Source organism: Anopheles coluzzii, chromosome 2 (genome assembly GCF_943734685.1).
Source record: "Anopheles coluzzii chromosome 2, AcolN3, whole genome shotgun sequence".
Lineage (NCBI taxonomy): Eukaryota > Metazoa > Arthropoda > Insecta > Diptera > Culicidae > Anopheles > Anopheles coluzzii.
In genome coordinates this window covers 51785555-51808586 of record NC_064670.1, presented here as the reverse complement: position 1 = coordinate 51808586, position 23032 = coordinate 51785555, and the positions used below count along the sequence as shown (strand labels likewise).

At 44.6% G+C, this 23032-nt stretch overlaps 1 protein-coding gene across 1 annotated transcript; it reads right to left on the bottom strand.

The window, feature by feature from the left end:
* Nucleotides 1–651: 651 nt before the first annotated feature.
* On the bottom strand, nucleotides 652–14082 carry LOC120952044 (uncharacterized). The gene is made up of 4 exons (XM_040371137.2): nucleotides 13712–14082; nucleotides 4440–4768; nucleotides 2677–2977; nucleotides 652–2592 (listed from the first exon to the last, which is right to left on the bottom strand). The coding sequence occupies exons 1-4, from the start codon at nucleotides 13731–13733 to the stop codon at nucleotides 1184–1186; spliced, it is 2061 nt and encodes a 686-aa protein (XP_040227071.2). The 5' UTR covers nucleotides 13734–14082; the 3' UTR covers nucleotides 652–1183.
* Nucleotides 14083–23032: the final 8950 nt, after the last annotated feature.

Genomic DNA, 23032 nt, shown 5'->3' with positions numbered 1-23032 from the left:
GCTGGCCATTTTGTGAAATAGAAACTACAAATATAAGTACACGAATTGCTATTGCTATGATCACAAATACTAAACTGCGTTATTACATGTATTGTACCTGAATTGTACCTGAGCTGCTTGATGGCAAATGTAAAGTGTATGATTTTTTTTTATGAAACACTTAAGATTATTTTTTAAATTATTGAACAACATTTTTGGACCCCTGTTTGAAAACATGTTTTTCTAGAAATCCTGAACATTTCGGAAGGATTATTTAATAAAAAGTTATTATGAAATTTATGAGCAAATCATACATGGGTAGGTGGTTATAAAAATGAAGATTGAAGATACTTAAATATTAAACAATATAAATGACAAGGCGAACCTATAAAATCTAAAACTCATATAATTGTAAAACAACATTACAATATAATGACTACTGCATGTATCATTTATAAGCATGTCGAATTAACCAATTAGTTACGAATAGTAAAGTCTATAAGAAGAATTTATAACCCGAAAGCACGACAATGATGGTATAATAATTTGAGATAAGTCTTTGACGTATATTTGATAAAACGATCTAACTGTGACATCTGTGCTTGGATATCTCATATTGTCAATTAACACTGTTTCTTTCACACTTGAATTTAAACTGAGCAGGGTTGAGGGTAGTTTGAGTAAAAACTGGGCTGTATTTATTTTATGGAACACAACATATTTTACATCTTTCATACAGAGAGAATCAAAATGCTTACATCGTAGTGTAGTAATCGAGCCGATAACTCCTGGCAGCTCACCAACCTACCGTCATCCTGGCGTGTGGCACAAGAACTTTTGCTGCTTCTGTTGAAAAAGGTTGGACGTAAAATCAATATGAATATGTCTGGAAGGTTTCATGTTTCCCTTTAAATGACATAAAAAGTAATGGTAAAATACTGCTTCTCGCTACTGACAGTAACATATCCACGGCGCATTGGCCACTTTCCGTAAAAAAATATCTACTGTTTGTCGATAAATTAATCAAGGCTAAGTGCTATTTGGTTCTGCTACGCTAAATAAGCTGTGCGCTTGTCTTTCGTGCTAGGTACACCTGGCACACCGTACGCGCCATTTGTCAGCCCGCAGAGGCTATACGGCCCTGCTGGAAACCGTCTTGTCCTAACGTCTAGAGTGTCACAATCCGACCGCACGGGTCGTTTCTTTAGGGAGCAGCTTTATGCGGTCCTCGAACACCGGCCGAAAAGGGATCGAGATGCAGTGGGCGTAGGTAGGTGACGACCTGATTCGGGTTGTTCTCTGCCGTCGCTAGCTGGTGCAGATGGTAGCGGGAAGCCTGAGCGGCCTGTCGGGCAACAGCGGCCGGTGTAGGATGCGGTCCACCACGAGGTCCTGGATGTGGAACACCGGCATGTCCGGCGTGATGGGCTGCGGCAGCCTGCTGCTGCTGCTGTTGCTGCTGGTATTGCGAGATTGGCACTGGAACGGGCACTGGAACCGGCACTACTGAGTAGCCGGCATCGACCAGAGCCTGGAATTCTTCCTGCGTGAGTGGACGGTCAATTTTCGGTGGAATCTTGTGGGGGTGGGCCGAGGGTGCCGGCGTGGCTGCTGCCGTCGCTTGGTTTACTCCGGTCGACTGCGACACAAAGATGGACGAACGGGACGGTGCGTGGGATTCATCCGATTCCGGCTGCTTTTCGCGCGCTCCATAACGATGCTGGTGAACTTGCTGCTGCTCAGCGGGTTTCGTGCGATGGTGCGATTGAACCGTTTTCTGTGGCTTCTCGTTCTGTAGCTGAGGTGCCTCCACGATCTTCATCGGATGCTGGGGCGAGTGCTGCTCGATTGCGGCCTGTTGCTGCTGTTGCGCTTGCTGGTAGTATATCTGCACGTTCTTCTCCTTGGGCACGTAGTACTGAATTTTGGGCGAGGGAGTTCCCGCTTGCTGCTTGGGCGATACCTCAGCAAAGTACTGCTGTCCCTGGTGGGCCGGAGCATGATGATGATGATGCTGCTGTTGCTGATGCTGCGGCTGCTGCTGTTGATGATGATGCTGATGATGTGCCTTCGATGGACCCGACTCAGGTTGAGCGATGAACTGATACTTCTGGGCAGGCGGGGAACTGTCAACGAACTTTTGCGGTCCCACCTGCAGATGAGCGGGGCTGATCTTCGGCCCGTTTAGCGGCAAACCTTGCGCGAATGGGGCAATATACTGCGCCTTGATCGATTGCTTTGGCGGCTGCTGCGGTGCACCGTGCTCACGACCTGGTCCAGCCTGGACGTAGGTGTACTCGTGCGACTGAGGACTGGGCGTAGGACCGGCGTACCGTTGGGGAGCTTCGTGATGTTGCGCATCGTGCTGGCGACCGGGGTGATGCGGGACCGCATGATACGCTAGCGGCCGATTCGACTCTACCAATTTAGCGAGTTCGTTTTCGAAGGAAAAGGAGCTAACTGGCTTGGGGACTGGTGTCACTGTACCGGCCTGCTGGATGCTCTTGTACTGGATACGGTACTGCTCACCGTCCGCCTGTCCGTACGCTCCCGGTTGGTCTTCGGCCGTCTCTAGCAGCTGGATTGCGGGGCGATACTTGTGAGACGCTGCAGCTGGATGGGGAAGAAACAAAAATCAATTAACATTTACTGTTCCTGTCGTACTGTCAGCCTCAGTCTGCATGGAAGGGCACATACCTGGAGGGGCACCTGGGTGAGACGATGGTCTTCCGTACGCCTGAAGACCCTGGGGCTGTGGTTGGTGCTGGTGCTGATGCTGATGATGAGCTGGGGCTGGACCGTGCTGTTGGTGTTGGGCTTGCTTTAACAGCTGTGCATATTCCTCCTCGGTAATGTACTGAACCTGGCTGGGTTTCGCATGCTGCGGGTGGCTTTGGGGCTCGTAATGCTGGCCGACGGCCTTGCCTTGCTTCAATGCAGCCGCTTTTGGCTGATGCTCGGCAAGCTGATGCAACAAGCTGATGTACTCGGGAGGTAACTGTGAATGCGTTAGAATTGCAAGAAAAAATCGTATAAAATTATTCATCATTTCACTGATGTGTTCGTCGCTCGCACCACCACTCCCTGAGGCAATAGACTGTTCTTGAACGTAAACGTTTCCTATAAAGCCCAAGGAACAAATTAGTGGTGATCGTGATACTATTGCCGTTATCCATACCCGCAGGCAGTCGCATATAATACGATGACTACAGATAACCTAAGGCTCACGAGTTACTTAAGGTCAGACGAACCATTTTGTTCCAGGATGTAATTTAACAGAAAAAAACGCTCTGCTCTCTAGAATTTTTTGTATCAGCATATTTAAAAAAATTAAATAAATAGTACTTTTCTTCTCAACTTGGTAAAAGCCATGAATTTGTACGTAAATAATTTACAATAATAAAACTGCTTTGGTAAACTCATTACTGAGTGGAAATTACATGCAACTCAAAATGATCACACTGTGAACAGAACGGTGGAATCGTGATCGAAGCTGAGATCATGCCAGACGCAGAAGTTCATGTTTTACGATCGGAAAATGTTATGGTTAATGCCAATAGAATAGCATGATCATCATCATCATCATCTGCTTCTACAACAACTATAATTAGAGGTCATCGTAGGTCGTACCTGTGCCCGCATGCCAACGTACAAGCGTAGTGCAATATTGAAAATAGCAGAACACATAAAACATAAACACTGCCATTTCCTAACGGATCAATCTACAGCATTACAGTGCACGTAGCGGCACGTGATTAGCTTACAGACCGAGCCACGATCACGACTGATCGTCCATTTTTGTGTACCCTACCAAACGAATGTTTTGAAAAATGTGATCTATCGAAAGCATTTCTTCTGTGGTTCTTCCTTACTATTTATTAGATATTCGATTAATTGTTTTACTTAGCAAGGAACCTTCTACTCAGTACTTTTGCTCAGTAAAATTAAAGAAAATTGCAGCCACTGCCACAGTGGCGCACGGTGTTCAATATGGTCAAACGAAGAAGATCCAATTGCCACATCGCTGGCTATACTACACGTCCCTAGATGCCCGCCGATTCTTGACACAACCGTTGCGGTTGTAGGTCGGGATCTTTCTGTTACATAAGACACGCTGGCATCTGCTCGTTTTTGTGTGTGGTGGCAAATGGTAAACGTGCATCACGACGTTTCGTTCCGTTACGTTTCGAAAATGTCTACAGTTAGATATAAAAAAAAGTCAAACAAAATACAACAAGTAGCAAACTACTTGCGCGCTCCGAGCATTCGTACTATAACCCCGGAACGGAATGATGGACGTAGGGAGCACTAAGTGCACTCAGACACATCGAAGATGGCTCGATAGTACCTGGTTCGTGAATCGATGTCGATTCACCGACATCGTCTTCCCACGTTTGATCCTACTTGTTAGTTCGCTCGCGCCTCTTCAAAATTAAAGGTTACTTGTTACTACTACCTACCTCCTGGTACTGCGGTTGTTCCTGTGAGGTGGCGGGTTTGTGAGCGGCACCGGCCGATTTGTAGGCGATCGATGGTTGACCAGCACTCGGCTGGGCTGCATAGAATGAACCTTCCTCACTCTGATAGTACTCCTGCTGTTGCTGTTGCTGCTGCTGCTGTTGCTGATGGTGATGCAGAGCATGCTGGCGACGGTTGTCAATTAGGGACAGCGGAACCGAGCGCGTTTCGTGCTCCGTCTGACGCTTTTCCTTTGTGCCGCCGAGCGCTTCCACCGACTTTTCGGTCACGTTCTTCTTCTCTGCCAGCGTCAACCCTAGCAGGAATGTTGCTGCGGAAGTATAAAAAGAAAGAAATTTATTTTAAAAAATGTAATCATCTCATTAACACTCGTTTAGTGAAGGATTCGCTGCCAAATGTTTATAAAACGAGTATAAAAAAAGCAATTAAGCGGCAATAATTGGTCTCAAACGTGTGCCTAATTTAATTCCCCTCTCCCAACAATGCACACGTACGCTTTATGTAATTCTGTTACATGACGCCATTCAGAGATGCGGCCTCCTCACACCTGTTTAGTTTTATTTCTAATCCAGCTTAAACGAGACATGAATTATGCAACGATCAGTGCCGCGTTGCTTTACCATCGGAATTGACATACCGTCTTGCGCAGGTAAACCTTTGTCATTCATTGTTCTACCGATTTCATATGACACAAGCGTGGTTGCAAGCGACGAAAGTGCCCGCTGCAAGCATACTAGTACACGCATATTTTTCTTGATTGTTCAGCTTTGCTTATACTAACCGTGAGAGACTGGCCATGTCCACGGCAATAGGCGCGTGTGTGGAAACAACTTTTGATGTGTTGTTTCTTGCGAGTGCGTTATTCGATGAAATAATTGTTCATTGCTGCACAGGCGGTTGGCAGTGGAGGTTTTTAAACCCCAAACTCCCATCGCTGTTGGTGTCGTCGCCACCAATTGAAAAGCCACCTTCTCAGCGATGATATAAAACGGCATTCAATTTGTTGGTCATCGATGTACGCAAGTCTCAAGGTTTCGGCTATCGTCTCATGGTGCAATTGATGCTGGGAAAATCCGTCACGTTAAACTAAGCCGAATCCGCCAGAATTGGGTACTGTTAGCTGATAAAACTTTATTTCTATGGAGGCAATTTTTGGAGCACTCAGTGCTGGGCTGGGTAATAAATATGGAGGACAAGAATTTAAATTCCCACGGCTCTTGGCAGCAGCTGATTACGATCGTTAATTAATTTGTGGCAAATGGCGACAGAATCGACTTACTGCGTGCAACTGTGAAGAAAATGAAGCCATTGTTGTAATATTGGCTCTAACTAAAAGTATCATTTGCCACCCTCCCAATGACATTTGAACGTTTTTTTTCCTTCAATTTATTATCTCATCTCTGCTTCGAGTGCTTACCTTCGAAAATCCATTATGTGTTGCTGCGATAGTGATACATATACTTTCCCAACAGCCCACTAATCATGGACAAACCCTGATCGTCACGTTCCCCGGGTGAACGGTTCTAGGAGTAAAAATTGGGTCAAAAACAGAATGAACCCCATGAAAGCAGCATGATCGGGCACATTTTGGAAGCTTAATTTGGCACCACACCGCAAGTTAGCCATTCCCAACCCGGTGCGTCAGTCACGTAAGCGGCTAAAACTCACAATGTGTGCGGAAAATTTAAATACCGACTGACGAGTTCGCTGCTACTAGCGTGTTCCGTAGCGCACGATTTAGCTGATAGCAAGAAAAGATTGAAAGAAAGAAAAAAGACTACCCCGCCGGTTTCGGATAAGAAAGTGGCCCAGGATCGTTCGAACGCAAGTGAAACATAATCGCGCACGGAAGGCGATAATTGTATGCCGCTGTCGAAGAATTTAAAACGTGAAAATTACCACGTACCACGAACTTTATGTCGTGTCGCTGAATGGGGCTCCCTCCGTGTCGCTCGTGTTCGGTTTACAATTTGAGCATAATCGAGAGAAGCCATTGAAATCACCCTGTGTGCTTCATTCAACGATCGCCACCTCTTTTCGGTTGAAGGTGGCGGCATTCAAATGTGTTGTTGATTTTTTCTACTGCACGAATGTCTTCTTGTTCGCCCTCAACTCAGGAGCAAAGAGAGCTTCACGGTAAGAGTGAACGGAGTGATCCTCAAAACACCATCAACTGCCCATCGTCTTAGCCCGCAGGCTCGTCAAACAACGTGATCGTGATCCTTTTCATCCGGTACGCCACTTGGCTGGTGGCAGATTGATTTAGCAGCAGTAGCAGCAGCAAAAAAACCTCCCGAACGCTCACTTTGCCGAATCCGAAATTAAGCGCAATATTACACGCTCAAAAGATTTGCGCACACTTTAGGCACAGCATTAGAGAGCATAATTGGGGTTTGCAAAAAGTAAAAATGGCAACAGGCACACACGGGGTACGGCCGCGGACGCGTACGGCGCAGATGATGATCACCATTAATCTCCATAAAATGGCAGTTCAATCACCACACCAACAGGCTGGCTACACACACACTCAACCTGGGGGCGCATGTCAGGCATTAATGAGCGCAATGTTATAAAAGAAACTTTCTTTCTGTAATCGTTACCCATTCGTAGCAGTGATTTGCGGTACATTTGAGCGAAAAACAAGGTGTAATGCTCAAACCATCGCAACGGGGCGGACACGAGTCACTTGAGGTGTTCCAGTTCCGGTGAAATGGAATCTTGCCCGGGATTGGGATCCCGTGACTGCTGGACGTGAGGAGGTAGTAAATTAATTTGTATTCACGAGCGCAATCACTTAGTCTGGTCCGGCCCTAAGATCAGCCGTGTTGCATACGGGGGAGAAGGATAAAGCTTAACGAGTACCTTTTCTTGCCGTGAATTATTAATCACGCCCGGTATCTTTAAAAGGTGCATTTCACTGCCCATGCTAATCTCTTGAGACACCACGCAAAGAAGTGTTTTAAATGTGGATGATTGTTTTTCTCGCCTTCTCCGCGTCTGGTTTAACCGGTATCCACACGACACCAGACGACCGGCCTGAAGAGTGAAAATTGACCATGTTCCTTATTGATTTTGCTACCGAAAACTGACAAATCTTTCTCCTTCGCTCCATTAGAGCCCGGTCTTGGTGGATGAAACTTTCGTCTTTTTTTATTAAGTTTAAGCGTGAGTACCGTAAGTGTCTCGGGTCTTAATAGTGAACTCCCCATTCGTACCTTTCCGCATGTAGTGTACCCTTCAGTCAATGGAAAGAAGGCCTTGGTTTGGATATTTTTGGTGCCTTTGGAATGCTTTTTTCCTGTTTCTCCATAGTCATCGTCAACCTCATCAACCGGGACCGAGACGAGGCGGACCGGTTTCTTGGTGCAGTTTTCTTCGCACCATTCCAAACTGCCTAGTGCGCGGACACGCAAGTGCAGCCACGAATTGTTGCGCGGGTTTGATCCGTCCGAGCGCGTGTCGCGATCGTAATCGATGCGTGAAAGTTTGCAAAAACCGATCGATCGATCGTTTAGTGGTGGAGAGATATGGTATGGTGTGCGGGATGAAATCAAGTTCAAGTTTGCGTGCAGTCGGCTTGCCAATCAAGGTGCGAATTGCGCGTGCGGAGAAATGTTTCGAATCGCGTGCCATGCTGTGTTTTGTTGGCGATTTGTCAGGAAATTAATGTGCGAAGATTGATTCGAGGCGCCCCGTGGAGACATTAACATGCTCCTGTGACATAAGCATTTATGCTAAACGGTGATGGAAGGGTTTCACTGTGCTCTGGAGAAGATCAGGCAGAACATCGTGAATAAAATGTAGCATTTATAATTGGTAGTTTAGGTAAATAATTGAATCATTTCTAACATATGTCATCTCCATGCTTAAATTGGTAGTAGAACCAAACGAACTTCATACGAATTGAATTCATTTCAATTCCTAATGAACCGTTGCTAAAAGTGATAGGATAAACGATTTTCTCTGTGTAATTAACCATTTAATCAAGTTTCGTTGATGTTATGGTGAATTCAATTAGCTCCGGGCGCAGGTTTTTGTCTATTTCCATACGATGTTACGCCACGAGTCTGTTACGCATCCAATCATCTCATCCAATGTACAATACAAACTCTTAGGAGGGCCATTTTTGGAGCAGATTTCAAACCTGCTAAAAAATCAGTAAACCATTTCATTCAATTTGGGTTCCCGACTTTTTTTTTGACACTCATTGCTTACTGCACAACCCATCTCGTAGTGAAAATGATGAACGTGAGAAACGAGAATGCGCGAGATGAAAGGTGAGATCATTAGTTGTTTAATTATTATGCCGACCGTATTACGTATTAAATAGAGTAAAAAGGGGGAGAGCTGACGGTGATGGTTGGTCTTCCAAAGGGCTTTCCTTTAGGGAGCACAATCATTGCGAGAAAGGTTTGAAACGATCGCTTTCGCTATGTGTGTGTCACTGTGTAGCAGCGAAAGTGCTTCACGTTGACGATTGGACACCATTAATTCATCAGACTGTCAATCATTGGAAGAGAGCAACAAATGAGACAGGTTGAGAATGCACGGGATGGTGCGGTTTCCTTCCACACGACACTATCGGGACAATCCTCGGCCCAGGGTACGTCGAACTTATTATCATGCATCCAACGATCATCTTACACACACACAGACACACACAGACATACTTGTCTTTCGTGAGATTTTATTTGGTGGATGGAGGAGTTAGTTGTACACCCTCAATGTTCACAAAGCGTGCGCAGTTTATCGGAGTGGAGTGCATCGAATTTTCACTTTCTAAATTGTTTCACTCTCCTCTCGAACCAATGAATGCAGGCGACAATGTACACCCCACATGATGCATACCACCTCACAAAGAGCCCAGCCACTTGCCTGGATATGATGCAACTGGGAATGGATTGAAGACGCAAGTGTGTTAGGATAATCTGATAGTGCAACTATCAATCGTGGATCGCGGACAATGCAAATTGCATCACATTGCAGCCCGGAAACGATTGGCAACAGCGGATGCGATCAAGGGATGAGGAACTGCCGCTCACCACTTCCAAACACACATTTCCTCGGATGACAGCCAAATTGCCCGGACGGAGATGGACGGATGCCGCCAAACGTCACCAAACGGAAGGAAGGTGTACATTAACAAAAAATAATAATTTAATATGAGAAAATTAGCTACACGATTACGCACGATTGGTTGGGGGCTATTGGGAGGGAGATGAGGAACAAAAACATGGGTGACGACGCGTTAGAAAGTGTGAGAAAGTTCGGCTGTATTGGTGGCGCAGACGGTTTGCCGCGTGCCGTTTACTTCCTCATTATGGGAAATTTGCTGCATGGGATATTAGCTCATAACTCCACTGGTTCGATAAGAGCAAGAGCTTTGCGGCAGGGTGGCAACATGAAATTCGAAAAGATTTGTTATTTAGAGCCATCCCCAAATGTTGATGCTAGTGGTTTGCGGTTCGTGAAAATTATGTCATAATTTCGAGCGAGCTATAATTGAACATGGAAATTAGTAGCATTTTGTGTACCGGGTTGAGGGTGCGTGGGAAAGCAAGCTGAAGAGAAATCAGGATCTGTGTTATGCCACGATATGAAATAAATTATAGACGATCGCGTTAAATTGACGGTGTCTTTCGACTGTAATTTTGCATCCCTATGCCCCCCGTGTACCATGTAGCGCGAATTCTACATGTAGCGCAATAAACAATAAACAATGCTAATTACATGCACCAAATGCACTGCGCAAGAACGCAATGTACCCTTCGAAACGGCTCATCATCATCAATTCGTACCTAATCTAGGGAAAACGATCTCCATCTGTCTCCAGACCCGTAACCGAACTTGAGCGGAAAAGTGTGTAGACACTGCACCCTGTGTGAGTCGAATTCTCTGGTTACGATACACTTCTTCCAAAACCAACATTATGCAATTGTTTTACCCACTGTGTGTATGCTCCAGAAAGGAAATGGGGCTCACGGGTTGTGTGCAAGCTACGTTACCGAACGGTACCGAAATGAAAGCAAACGACCGTATCGTGATCTTCCTTCCCCCACATGTATAGCAGCCGGGTGGTGTTTGGGGGGATCTAAAGGAAAGTGTTTACATACAACAAAACATAACACACGCTTCCAGGCTAGTGGTAAGTGCTTTTCCGACGACGCGTTTTAGTCCCAGGAACGGTCGTTCGTACACATGCACTGCCCTCCCCCCCTCCTGTGCCAAATGGTTTCACATGCCTCGGTAGGCCACCTTGCGGGCATCTCACCGTTTGGGCTTTGCGGTGTTTTCTTTTACCCCAACATGCCGTAGGAAACATGTAGCGTTGGGTGTCGGAAAATGCAAACTAATAGTAAAAGTCGGAACCCTGCTCGTAGCCAGGGTTTGATTGATTCGTGTAGAAAGTACATGGAAGAAAATGCAAACTAATTTCAAGTGAAAATCGCGTTGTTTTCACTGATTTTATTTTGGTAATTAAATTAGAGTAGCTTTAAAAATGTTGTGTGCACCATACAAAAATAGGCAAGCAGTGAGGGTTGAGATACGCGGTTAAATAAGCAATCAATTAATAACCACTAGCATGTAAACCTATGTACTTGCTAAACGAGTTATTTTGTGAATGGAGTTCCCATTCCATCACTACTGTCGGTTCTACAGAGCGCAAATCAAGTCGGTTACAGCATCAGACCGAGCAGATGACCCATTTCACATCACCTTTGCTTGTTACATGCCTAGTTGTCAACCTTTTCGTGCTGCTAAGGTAACCCTCCCACTCTGGGCGCTGGGAGTATAAGTTCCGTACCGACCCGAACCACCGTTCTTTCGGTGGCGCAGCGTGTCTTTGTTTAGAGCGTTTGCCCTTCAAGAGGATGGGCTCTCACGCTCGCATTTTCTCATGTTGCGATGCGATGCCGTCCAGCAGATGACCATGGGAGTTAAGAGAATGAAAGCTAAAAAAAACAAACCGTTCAAACAAAACCCCTAATCAGCCCGTAGTGCCGCGCCGACACGGACGACCGGGAAATGGCCCTCCGCCAGTGAAGACAGGCAAATGAAAAACTGACCCGCTCTGGGATGATGCAGCTGGCACTGTAAACTGATCGTTCGGCATTCACTTTCCAGCATGATAGGAAGAAGAGATAGGTTTAATTCGATAATTAGCATCACAATACACCTGCCCTCTGTACGGGTGAAGACAAGGGCGAGTGGGATGCAAATGCAAAAGAAAATGCAAATGCGAAATGCTCTCCAGTGCACCTGATCATCGATTCATTTTCATTTCAAAGCGTCCAGAATCATGGCCACCGGGGACCATGGGGTAAAAAGAAAGGCTTCTTTGTTTAGTGTCGTTGCCATTCTCTTCCTTCGCCATCTTCACTGTAGCACCGGATCAGCAGGGTGATCGGGCGGTTCGATTGCGCAATCAAACCCCGGCAGCAGACACATATCCGATTGAAGAAATGAGCAAAAAGAAGCAAAAGACACAGCAAGAAGGACGATCTCCCCTACTCGATGGGGGCGAAAAGAGTTGATGACATGTTATTATTATGAAGTAGTTTCCATAACATAAACGCGACCACAATATGTGTGATGCAGTGGTACGAGAGGCAGATGCAGCACCTTCGCTCGTTGTTGTCGTCTGCATCCCCTCTCCCCACCCTCCCAACGAACCTGCTTAGGCTCGAAATCAAAGACGAGGAAAACGGGGTGTAGTGGATACACGGTTTTGTCGCTTTCTAAAAATTGCAACAACAACTGCAGCAGCAGCAGCAAAAAACCGGATGCTGATGTTTGTTTTTCCCCCTAGTCTGCTGGCTCGCTGCACCACACCACACCAGCAAGATTATGTACCAAATGCTGAACCTTCTCCAAACCGTTCCCGGAAAACAGGTGGCCGTTTCCCACAGCGTGTGCGCAATAAGCCTCAATTTGGAGCACCGAAGAAGAAGAAGAAGTGTGCGATCTTGCCGTTGCCAAGACGAACGGGCGGCACGTGTGTAGGTTGGGTTGTGCACATTTCCTGAGACGATCGTTGGCGTTTTTCCTACTACTCCCCCCGGCAAGATGTCATCTCGGTGTCCGATCTCGCGAACTGCTTGCGGAAGTGAGCAGCAGGAAGAATGTGATTGAAATATGAGGGTTTGGAAAATGCTGTCATATTAGCTGGCTGGCTGGTGTGCAATTCGTTGATTTTGCCCTTTCGTTGCGTTTCGTTTTAGGCGCTCCATTGTGCTGGCAGGGGAGATCGCGGGAGAAATGTGATCGTGTGCAGTAAAGAAAGTGTTTCTTGAGCGCAGCACTGTCTCATAAACGTCACGTTTACGTGAATTGTTGCTCTCAATTGCGTTGTTATTCACACGAGTTTGATTAAGGAAAAATTTATTACACGCATAAAAATGTGCTCTGTTGGGCGTGAAGCGGCGTTAGTGTTTATTTCACAATGAAATTTACTACAGTGATTAAAAGCCTGTTAAAAACGCTTTTAAACGACCATAACAGAAGTCTTTTGTTTGACCGTTTGACATTATTTCCGGATAAATTATCTGCACAACGCTACACACCGCTCAATTCTCATCGATCCGCTCATTCAAATGAGTCAGCCAAATGATTATGCAAACCTTGGCATAGAATGCCTCCTATCGGCCCTTTACCTGTACAAACACACCCGATCCGCCCGTGAGCGGCTGTGTGAATAACGCCCAAAGTAGTACAGTACAGCTCATTGCGCATAGCCGACAGCGTCAGACACCCATTGACACCTTACCAACGGGCGCGCGCTCGCACTGCAGCCACCAGAGAAAACACACCCAATTGTGCCAATTTTCCATCAAGCAGCGAGAACCTTTTGGTGCTACCGTTGCAACACACGTACACGTACAGTTCACGCTCGATGTTCGCTACATAATTTGCGCTGGTGATTGGCTTTAAAATTCTTGCTACAAGATTGCCGTGGTAATTACTAAAACCCCGAATGGAGCGGCGTAGAACGTTTCAAACGGCAAGGAAGCTGCATTTTCGCCTTGGAACCTTGTCGTCAGGTATAGAGCAGTGTTGTTCGCTTATGACGCTTGTACTTAGGCGCAAAGATCATCTGCAGAAAAAGGTCACTTGAAGCGTGGGGACACGTTTTCGCCAACTGACTCCCCCTGTCAGCTGCCCTTAACGTGGAACGGTGGTTTTGTGTGATGTGGACGTAAGTTGACATTTGCACGTTCCAAATACGATCAGAAACGGGTAAAAAGTCACTCACCTAGGAATATTTTGGACCACATGCTGGAAGCCGTTCGTTTCAGTATTCCTTGCGTGTACAAACGTTCACCTCGCACTTGTTCACTAATGCTCAAGATACACTGCTAAGCAATCATACAGCACAGCACAGCTTTCGATTATTCACTTTACCACGCTGAGCCTTCCAAATGCGTCCGTCCAACGCGACGGTTGGACACGGTTTGAACGAATCGTGCTAAATTCTCTGCCCAGAGTACACTGTTCCGGCGCACTAAAACCAAACTGCTCGCTCACTTGCACTGCAGTCGTGGGGCACTTGGAGAAGGCGGTCGTCGCTGCTACGTGTCGATCCGTGCTGGTTGAAACCGATGCACAGATTAGGCAAATATTGCATCTGCACTAGGCATTTATAAAACCAAAACAATTCATCCACCGAACGAACCACCGACGCCTCGCTCCAACCCGGGACCGAAGTCGTGATGATGGGTCTCGCGCACGTTGTTTCGTGGTGGGGTGGTCTGACGTTCGGAATCGGGCTTCGTCGTTTACCGCCAGCTAAAGGGTCCCAAGTTCCGGATGGCTTCGGTTAGATGGCGTTGGTGCCGAACCGAAGCCCCAGTGCAGTGTTTTGTTGTTGTTGTTGCCAGCATTCCCGAACCGGGCCGCCGCAAGCGAAAGGAAAAGTGCTCAAGCCACAAAGACGCGTCGTGGTGTGCGGTAGGACGCTATGGTTGGGTGACGATGAATCAAGCGGCGTCTATTCGGAACACACGGCACAAGACAGGAAGAAGAATGTCGCTCTATTTGAACGAGTGTAGATTTGAACAGTAGCACAAGCGGGGAAATTTAATTGTTAAGCTAGTGATATAAGCAATTTTAAAGGCAAACATTAATGTAAAAAAAATCACATAATTTTATATCAACTTTTGTCGAAGTATCAAATATGACTTTTTCTCAACTGTTCAAACATACATATCATTTTCGCATAGTTTATTCAATTTGAATTTGTTATTTTGTTAAAATAAAGATGTTTTAATTGCATTGCATTTTTTTCTTCTAATATGAATTATTATAATGTTCTTACTTCAATTGTTGTATTCATAAGACATGCAAATTTCAAAACACAACAAAGTACACACTTTTCTTACGAATACTTTTGCGCAATCGATTGACAGCTTTTACCCCATTATCATGATAACTCATGCGAAATATCTTTGCATCCTTACGCAAAACCGTTCGCTTCCGTGTGTGTTGTCGATTTTGTCATCCTTCTTCAAGCAACATTGTAATCTGTCACCAGCATCTTGAAAAGCGTCTTAATTTCCTTTCTCCTAGATAGGCCTAGGCTGGACCGAGGCTGGTACGATTCTGTGGCGAGATAAACAAATGGAACTTCAAAAGCGTTCCAATTGGCTAATTAATCAGTTGCGGTTGATTTGTGGAACCAGCCCGCTGCCATTGTGAGTAGAAGTAGAAAAAGAAAAGCAACTTGGAAATATTTCATATTTCCAGTTCCGTTTGCCGTAGTCAAAACCGATATGCTGATGGGGAATGGAGCGAGCTGCTCAATAGAAATTAAAGCTCCAACAAGACGTACAACGTTCGCATCGCATATTGATCAGGTCACCAGATCAGAAAGCAGCGAGAGGGGGTGGTGTTTGGTTTGGTTGTAGGGTGGTGTATAGTTTTGTTCGAGTGTTAATTACCACTGTCACCGTCCTAACGCCACATTAATTAAATCATCTGTGAGTAGCGCCATTTACCCGCACAGCACAACCAACAACATCTGGCGGGTAAAACAAAATCGTCATCGAGAAATCGATTCATTTGGTTTCCTTTAGCAAGCTCAGAAAAAAAAATCCATCAAGAAGCAGGGAATTTAAATGTAAAAAGAGGGTTCGGTTAGATTGTTTCTGTCGTCTAAAGATTGTTGCTGTTTTCCTTCGTCGGAAGTGAAGTGGAAATAGGCGAACAAAATTGAAAAAAGAGCGTTTTTGCACGAGCGCGCTTGACTGCGTTTATTTTGAGCAGGGGATTTCCCTGTGAAGTTATCGAACAGAGACGATCACCCAAAATAGATGGTTTCATGTTAAACTTTCTATGGCACATACAGAAAAAAAGAGTTTTAAAAACTATGTGTGCATTCTTCTGCGATATGCGTTTTATTTATTTTATCAATTGTTAATATTTGTTTTTTTTTAATGTTTATCAATATTTATTTATTTAATTCAACAGGCACAGTGGCCTAGCTGAAGATTTACAAATAACCGTTACGTTTACAGATGTACAAGTTATAATAATGACGTTCCCCTGCAGCAGCAATTATTACAAAAATGATAGCAATAGTAATGTTAATGCTTTTATTGATTTATTGGACACAATTGTTTTGCGATCAATAATGATACAAATGACTTGTTTCAATACTCCAACACACATAACACTTGACATTCCACGAGTTGGATCTAATTTTCTTCCGAGCTCACGGAAGCTATCGCAATCGCTAGCGCGCCTGTTTGTACTCGCACGCAACACAATCTCGCCTATGACTTCATTTCATCCAATCCTTCTGGTGATGCGAGTCAAGTGTTACAATAAAAGCCTCCAAACTTTTGCATAAGCGTTGTTCATTAGCACTATTTGCGCACCCTTTACCGACCGGACATTAACGTTCCTGGGGAGGGAAGCAAATGTTCGTACGAAATGAGAAAACTTACAGTAGCATATGCTTCACTATAAAGGTTGGCGGCTGGAATTGCCTGTGTTTTAGCATTAGACATCATCAAATTCACCATTAGGCTGCATAGTTCGTCGGTGCTGGAGCGATTTATTTTACTTTGTTTCATGTTACAAACCAACAGACTTTCTTCACTGACGGCCGGATCCGGTCAGATTTCACTCCGGAATGGAGAGAAATTATGAAAGGCCCTGGCACAACGGGATGACGCAACCATGGGCAAACTGGGCCGAAAATTAATTAGACGACGCAGAATGCGTGAAAATTCTCTCCTCCTTCTTCCAGCAAGCTTATTTAGCATCGTACAGACTTTGATGGATAAAATGTCGTTTCGTCGTTTCGTTTATTCGGAAAAACTTTAACGTCCACACTTTACGACTGCAGCCGGAAGAGTCCAGTGCTGCTCCTATTTCTCTGCCACTCTAAATGGAACGGAACGTTCTTTCAAGAAATAATACACATTTAAATGTTTGTCGATTATTCGCTTCGGTGACGATCGACGCTTCGCTTTCGGAGCGCTTGTGCTTTACTTTCTTCCTGTACTGGCAAAAAAAAAGGTGAAAAACTGCCCAAACTGGTCGGACGGCTCAAAACACCATTGCCTTCTTATTATTCGGTGCTGTTTACTTAACGGGTAATGATTTTATTTTCTATTACGACGCCTTCACAACGTGTACCACTGGCGAAGGTGACCGTCGCTTTCCCTGTGTATGGCTTTTTTTTACTGCCCAACATGATTCCTGCAGGGAAATGAAGTGGCTGAAGCATGATGCTTTTTTTTTAATTAACTAATAGTGATATTAAAGTGGATAGCTTACATCGCTTGCCAATTTTACCTCAACAGTAGCTCAGGCTAGTTCCCCATTTCAAATCGGAAAAAGGAAGATTATACGCTACCACAGCCGAAATAGCAGAATCGTTAACATTAGGGTGACGTGGTGTAATATAAAATCGAATAACTTATGAATGTCGTCGTTGTTTTGGAATGTCGGTCTGTTGTTAAGAACTTACATAAAATAGCATCGAAAAGCATTATATTTGCTATGTAATCAAATAAATTCGGAGCTGGGCAATTGAGTGCAAAATCAAATCAGCGTATACCCTTGGATAGTAAGCACTTTCTTTTGCAATGGTAAAATAGGCAAGTTCCCATGGTTTAAGAACGAGGTAAATTTGCAGCTCAAATGCATTTAACGACATATCGCAATCCTTCTTCTACTTCATTGCCTCATGACCACTAAGTTAGTGACTTAACAATAAACTCTAAGTGCTGCTGGCTAAGAATTGAGCTCACTGGTCTGTGCAGCACCGGCAAACGCAATAGACAAATGGAAAATAATAAAACAACAGCATACACACAGAAAACCGCCCCAGATTCAAACATGCAAATGTGCACTACCTTCGCCAAACAACTTACAAATAAAACGGCGATGAATTGATAATTTTTAAAGCGCACCAGTTTTAGGACCCGCCATTGCTCCGATACGCCCGTTGTTACTGCCCTTTCGGGGGTTGCATTTTGTATTTTGGAAGTTCACGAAGGCACTTTACCCCAACACCCCTCTGCTCCACTATCGTACGCCGTAAATCACCACCCAGTGAAGGGCAAATCTTATGCAACCGATTCAGCCTCGTGGCCATTACCAGGCGTTCCACTAGTGGTGCTCCACATAAAGGGTCAAACTGTCCTCGCGAAAAGCATCTTGACAACTGCGGGAGCAAATGGGCGTAGAGGGCGAAGAAAAATGATTGTGTTTTACCTGCCTGGCCCAGGTGGCGGTGGGCAGTGAGTGAGTGAGGATTTTTCCGGCCAGCATAGAAATCATAATGTCCACCGAGAGAACGGGCGTCGGTGTGATATGGTGGGGAGGACGACGGCGCCGAATTAAGTCACCTTCTTGCGCGTATCGACACTGCCAACCCCGTAGCGGTGCTAACTGGCTTTGGTAGTAGCTGGCAATTCGGTCACATGACCTCCGCCGGGCGGGCGATATGCATTAATTTTGCAACAAACAAGCGCACACTTCCATTGTTCAATTCAAATGGTGCACTCCCAACGAGAGTGCGCGACCGTTGTGCGCTCTTCCACCCGGCGGTGACGTGCATAGGAGCGCATTTGTGCACTCAAATCTGTTGGAGGAAGCGAGCGCGCGAAGCGATGCTTTGGTTAGGTCTTAGGAGTTTTATTTTAGCTTTGTTTTTCGGGATGCCAAAACCCTCAGGCCAAACGGATGCAGTTTTGGGTGCAATCGTGTGTGTTGGGCGATGGAAGCGGCCCTCTCGTGCTGCGCTTGATGGAATGATTTCCAACGCAAGCACAGAGTGTGGAGTGAAAAATGTGTTTTGTCACCCGAGAAACTAGGTAGTGGTGTTGGGTGGTGTTGCACGATTGCATGAAGGTGTTGCTATTTGGCACATTTACTCCGCACAATCGCTGATATAGTTTCGGAACCGCAGATATGAACTGTGGGGAAAACGTGTGCACGCACATCTGAACCATATGCCTTGCTAGTAAGTACACGGTATAGTACTGGTAGTAGTAATACAAATGGAATAAATTGATTTTGTTCATGATATATTTTTTAATAAGAGTGTACAATTTTTTAATGGGAACGTGATTATAACTCCTCTCCATTTTTTTAGTTGTAAATCTAACATCTTAATTGGCTTTTCCGACTTGTATTTGATAAATTTCTTTTTTTTCTGTTGTGCAAGAAAATCTTTTTCATAAAAATGTCTTGTAAAAAATTGATATTTATTCAATTGATCTTAAAATGGCTATCTCAATTAACTAACCTAAGCCGAAATAAGAGACAAAAACAAAATCTACCGCAGAACGGCCCTTGGACATTAAATTTACCTACAAATATAAATTAAATAAAAGTAGTGGATAATACTACTAAAATCAGAAAACAATTAAAGATTACACAAAATAAGCTGGTAAGGTTAAATAAATAAATAAATATATATTTTAAAAAAAAAAGTCTACTTTATGTCGTATTTAGAGATCAATATCCCATCTCAGATAACAGAAGCCATTAGTGCCCAGCTTACATCGGTAAATTAAATAATTAGGAAAAGATTGCAAAATTAGAAGAAGTCTATTGACATCCTATATTCTTTCTACAATCACTTTTCCTACATACATGGAAACTGACAGCAATAGCTCAAATTACTACACAGTTTCCGTCTTCTTGCCATCCAACATACTCATAAAATCAACAAAGAACTCTTGCCTAAAACCTCTTGGATTGCTCTTGACCTGACCATGGCCCATCGTAGTGTCGTGCGCAACGTTGGCGTTCTCGTGGAAATTTCATCCAATTACCACGATCACAACCGGACCAAGCTTATTACAGTTCCGCTTGTCTCGGCAAGGAAGCACACGAATTAACGCGCCAATACGGTAGCACAACGCCACGGGTAGGATTGGCGCTGTCCGGGATTGAACTACATCACTAGGCTGTTCGAAAAACTGGATCGACCTTCGAGGTGACATTTTAATGCGCCATACACCAAACACATAAAGAGGGATGCAGTTACTTCTACGTCATGTTGCCGGCGTCTCAATGCCGGACGGATACAATTGGTCCGTTGCGGGGTGAGCTTTCGATTTTGGCTTTAGTTCCGACGCAAGCTCACCATAGCTTGTGTGCCGTTTCTCTCCATCCTGGTAGTTGGTGCACGCTCAGTTGGCGTGTGCAGTTTTAAGGTATAAAACATTGTATCTCGCACATTTTGCCTCTCCACTCTAAAGCGTACTTTATCAATGTTTGAATGAAAATTACAATCTTCTAAGCTTATCTGTAATTCACTGTCTTCAAACAAATCAACAATTAACCACTCATGGCAGTTAACTACCATTCACAAGTGGTTATGCTCTGTTAGGAAGTGCAACGATACCCGATAGCATAAGTAATCGTAACGTATTCGCTGCTCCATATCACCAACCTGGACATCTACATTCGATGCATTTTAATAGCATTCGCTGCACTAATCTTCGTGTTTCCGCTCGTCGCCCACCGAACTTATTCGAAAGAAATCGAAAGTTTACTTTCTTCCACCCGGCTTCCACAGCATGGAGCGACTACGGGCTCACATTTTCTTAACGCCCTGCCCCAGAAGGATCAGGGAAGATAAAAAGAAGCAGATACAAAACAAATTCATCGCAACAGAAACGAAAACGGGAGAGCTTATGTTACACTGTGTTGCGTTCGTTACTTGTCACTGCGTTGCAGTCTTTCTGTCGTTTGGTTCGCTACCGGCGGCGCAATCGTTTGGTAAATCGTTTCGGTGTTTAGTGTCTTGTTGTGTGGTGCTTCTCCACGGCTAGCACCCTGACCAGAAGCATCGCCAAGGGAGTGGAAGAAAGGAAAAAGAAACCACAAACCACGCACGCGCGTGCTCGTGCACTCGTCGTCGGTGGCGCTTAAACCAAGAGCAGATCAGATGATTTGCCAACCGAGAGTACCCCCACCGGATAGTGGGCAGGCACCATCGCTCGTCTAGTTTTGCAATCGCACCGTTGGCCAAACACCGGGGTGGGATAGCGGACTGGGGCGTGTGCGTGTTCGATCGGATGGTGCACAAACATTTTCGCCATGAATCTGCCCGCACGGATGATTATTTTCTAATAACAGTATACATTGTGGGGAGCAGCGTTTTAGAGGGCGGCACACCAAAAAGGCAACCAGCTGCGGTAACGTGCGTTTTTTGGGAAGAAACAGCCGCATAACACGGTAGTAACAATAAAATGTTGTAATTTGGGGCGATATAATTACGTGTCAAATCGGCCACGAAAGCTGAAGTTGGCGAAGGTGGGAGGAATTAGGTTTATTGGGTACTGGATAAGAAGGATGGATTTGTTGTTTGTGGTCATTGAAACTACTTCACAGCTACCCAAAAGTAGGATCGGCAATCGGTACCGTTGTTAGTAAATAAAATGAAGTCACCACATTCAACATGAAACCGTGAAAGACTGTGTGATCTCCCGGTGTAAACTAATAAAGAGATATTGTATTGTAGCCTCCAATAATATCATGGAACAACAGAGCTATACCGAATAAGTTTACCATTCATTCAGGTATCCAATTATAGTTTTTGGCCTCTGTTTGTGAACTAACAAGAATGATTACGATTCATAGCTCTGTGTTTCGGGTTTAATTGCTTGAGTTTACCCTACCCTTTTCTCTGTTATAATTAATTTATTTGCTAGCATTTATGTCACCACTGATATCTTGGCACAGTATAATATTTTCGATTTTTGTAGAGAAAAACGTAATTGATTTCAACCAGTTAAGTATATAACGAGATTCTTCTGCCTTTTTGAAAGTCATGCCTGTGCATAATAATACTCTGTAATGTAACCATCCCTTATCATTCCCACCACTTACAGCTTAAATAAGCACAGACTTAAAGTTTACCAATGCCGTCTTCGCTTAACCAACAAATTTCCGCCAAACGATCAGTGAAGAAGGAGAAAAATCAATAAAACTGTCAAACGAAAAATTGGTGCATGTGTTCATCACCCATTGTATATGCCGGGGCTTGTACATTTACTTACATCATAGTATTGACTTTTTCCAGATACTTTTTTTTGCCAGTATCGATCGATGGGTGCACAGACAGTTATTATTTTAAGATGATCAAGCAATGAATTCGAAATCGTAACTTAAGCATTTACGTTGCGTTTGCTTAAAACATGGAGGAGGAAGGAACCTGAATTGCGTTACGATCATGTTACAGGTTGTTGTTTTTGGCTTACTGTGGGGATTTTTCCTCTCTCTTCTCCTCCTTCATCACAGTTTGACGACAGTTTGATGCATGACCGGTGCAAGCATAGAGTACTGCGTACAAAGTGGGTTCATTGGATGCGTTCACCAAACCGCCACACGCCACATACACACACAAGTAGATGCATCACCATCGACGGCTCAATGAAGATTGCATCGTGTTTACGGTGTTGTGTTGATTCAAATCATAGGTTCTTAATCACACAGTGAAGTTGGAGTTGGTGAAATTTCCATAATCTTCACTTGCACTTTTAAAAACATTTATTCATTAGATTCCTAATGTATGGTGTGCTTAACCTATCAAGTATTATTAACATGTTCTATGCTTTTTCAAACAAAATCACAAACATATTTGTGGTAAGACTTGCTGTGACATGCTGATTGTGGCAAGCTATAAGCCTTTCTAGCGTTCCGTACAGCAATTACCAACCACCCAATGTGAAAGGGTTGTTATTCGCTGGTTTAATTGTACGTGAGCCAGTGATCAGTGGTCACCTCGACGGTCACCCTTAGCAGCATAATGCATGCAGTGATCCAATTGCCTTCGCATAAGGCGCTACTTCCGAATGGGTTGCAACGGGACCAACCCTTCAGCCATTTATGATCGGTCATACGAATCTCTCGTCAGACGGACGGCATTGTGCCGGATCCGATGCCCGTTCGGAATCGAATGCCATAATGCAAAGAAATTCGAACGCCCTTGCTCTCCAGAGTGTAATTGTAGCAATGAATGGTTGTTTCCGCTACGGAGAAGCAAACAATGATAAACGACACCACAATAGTGAAATGGAAGTATGTGAACAAATATCCTGGTATG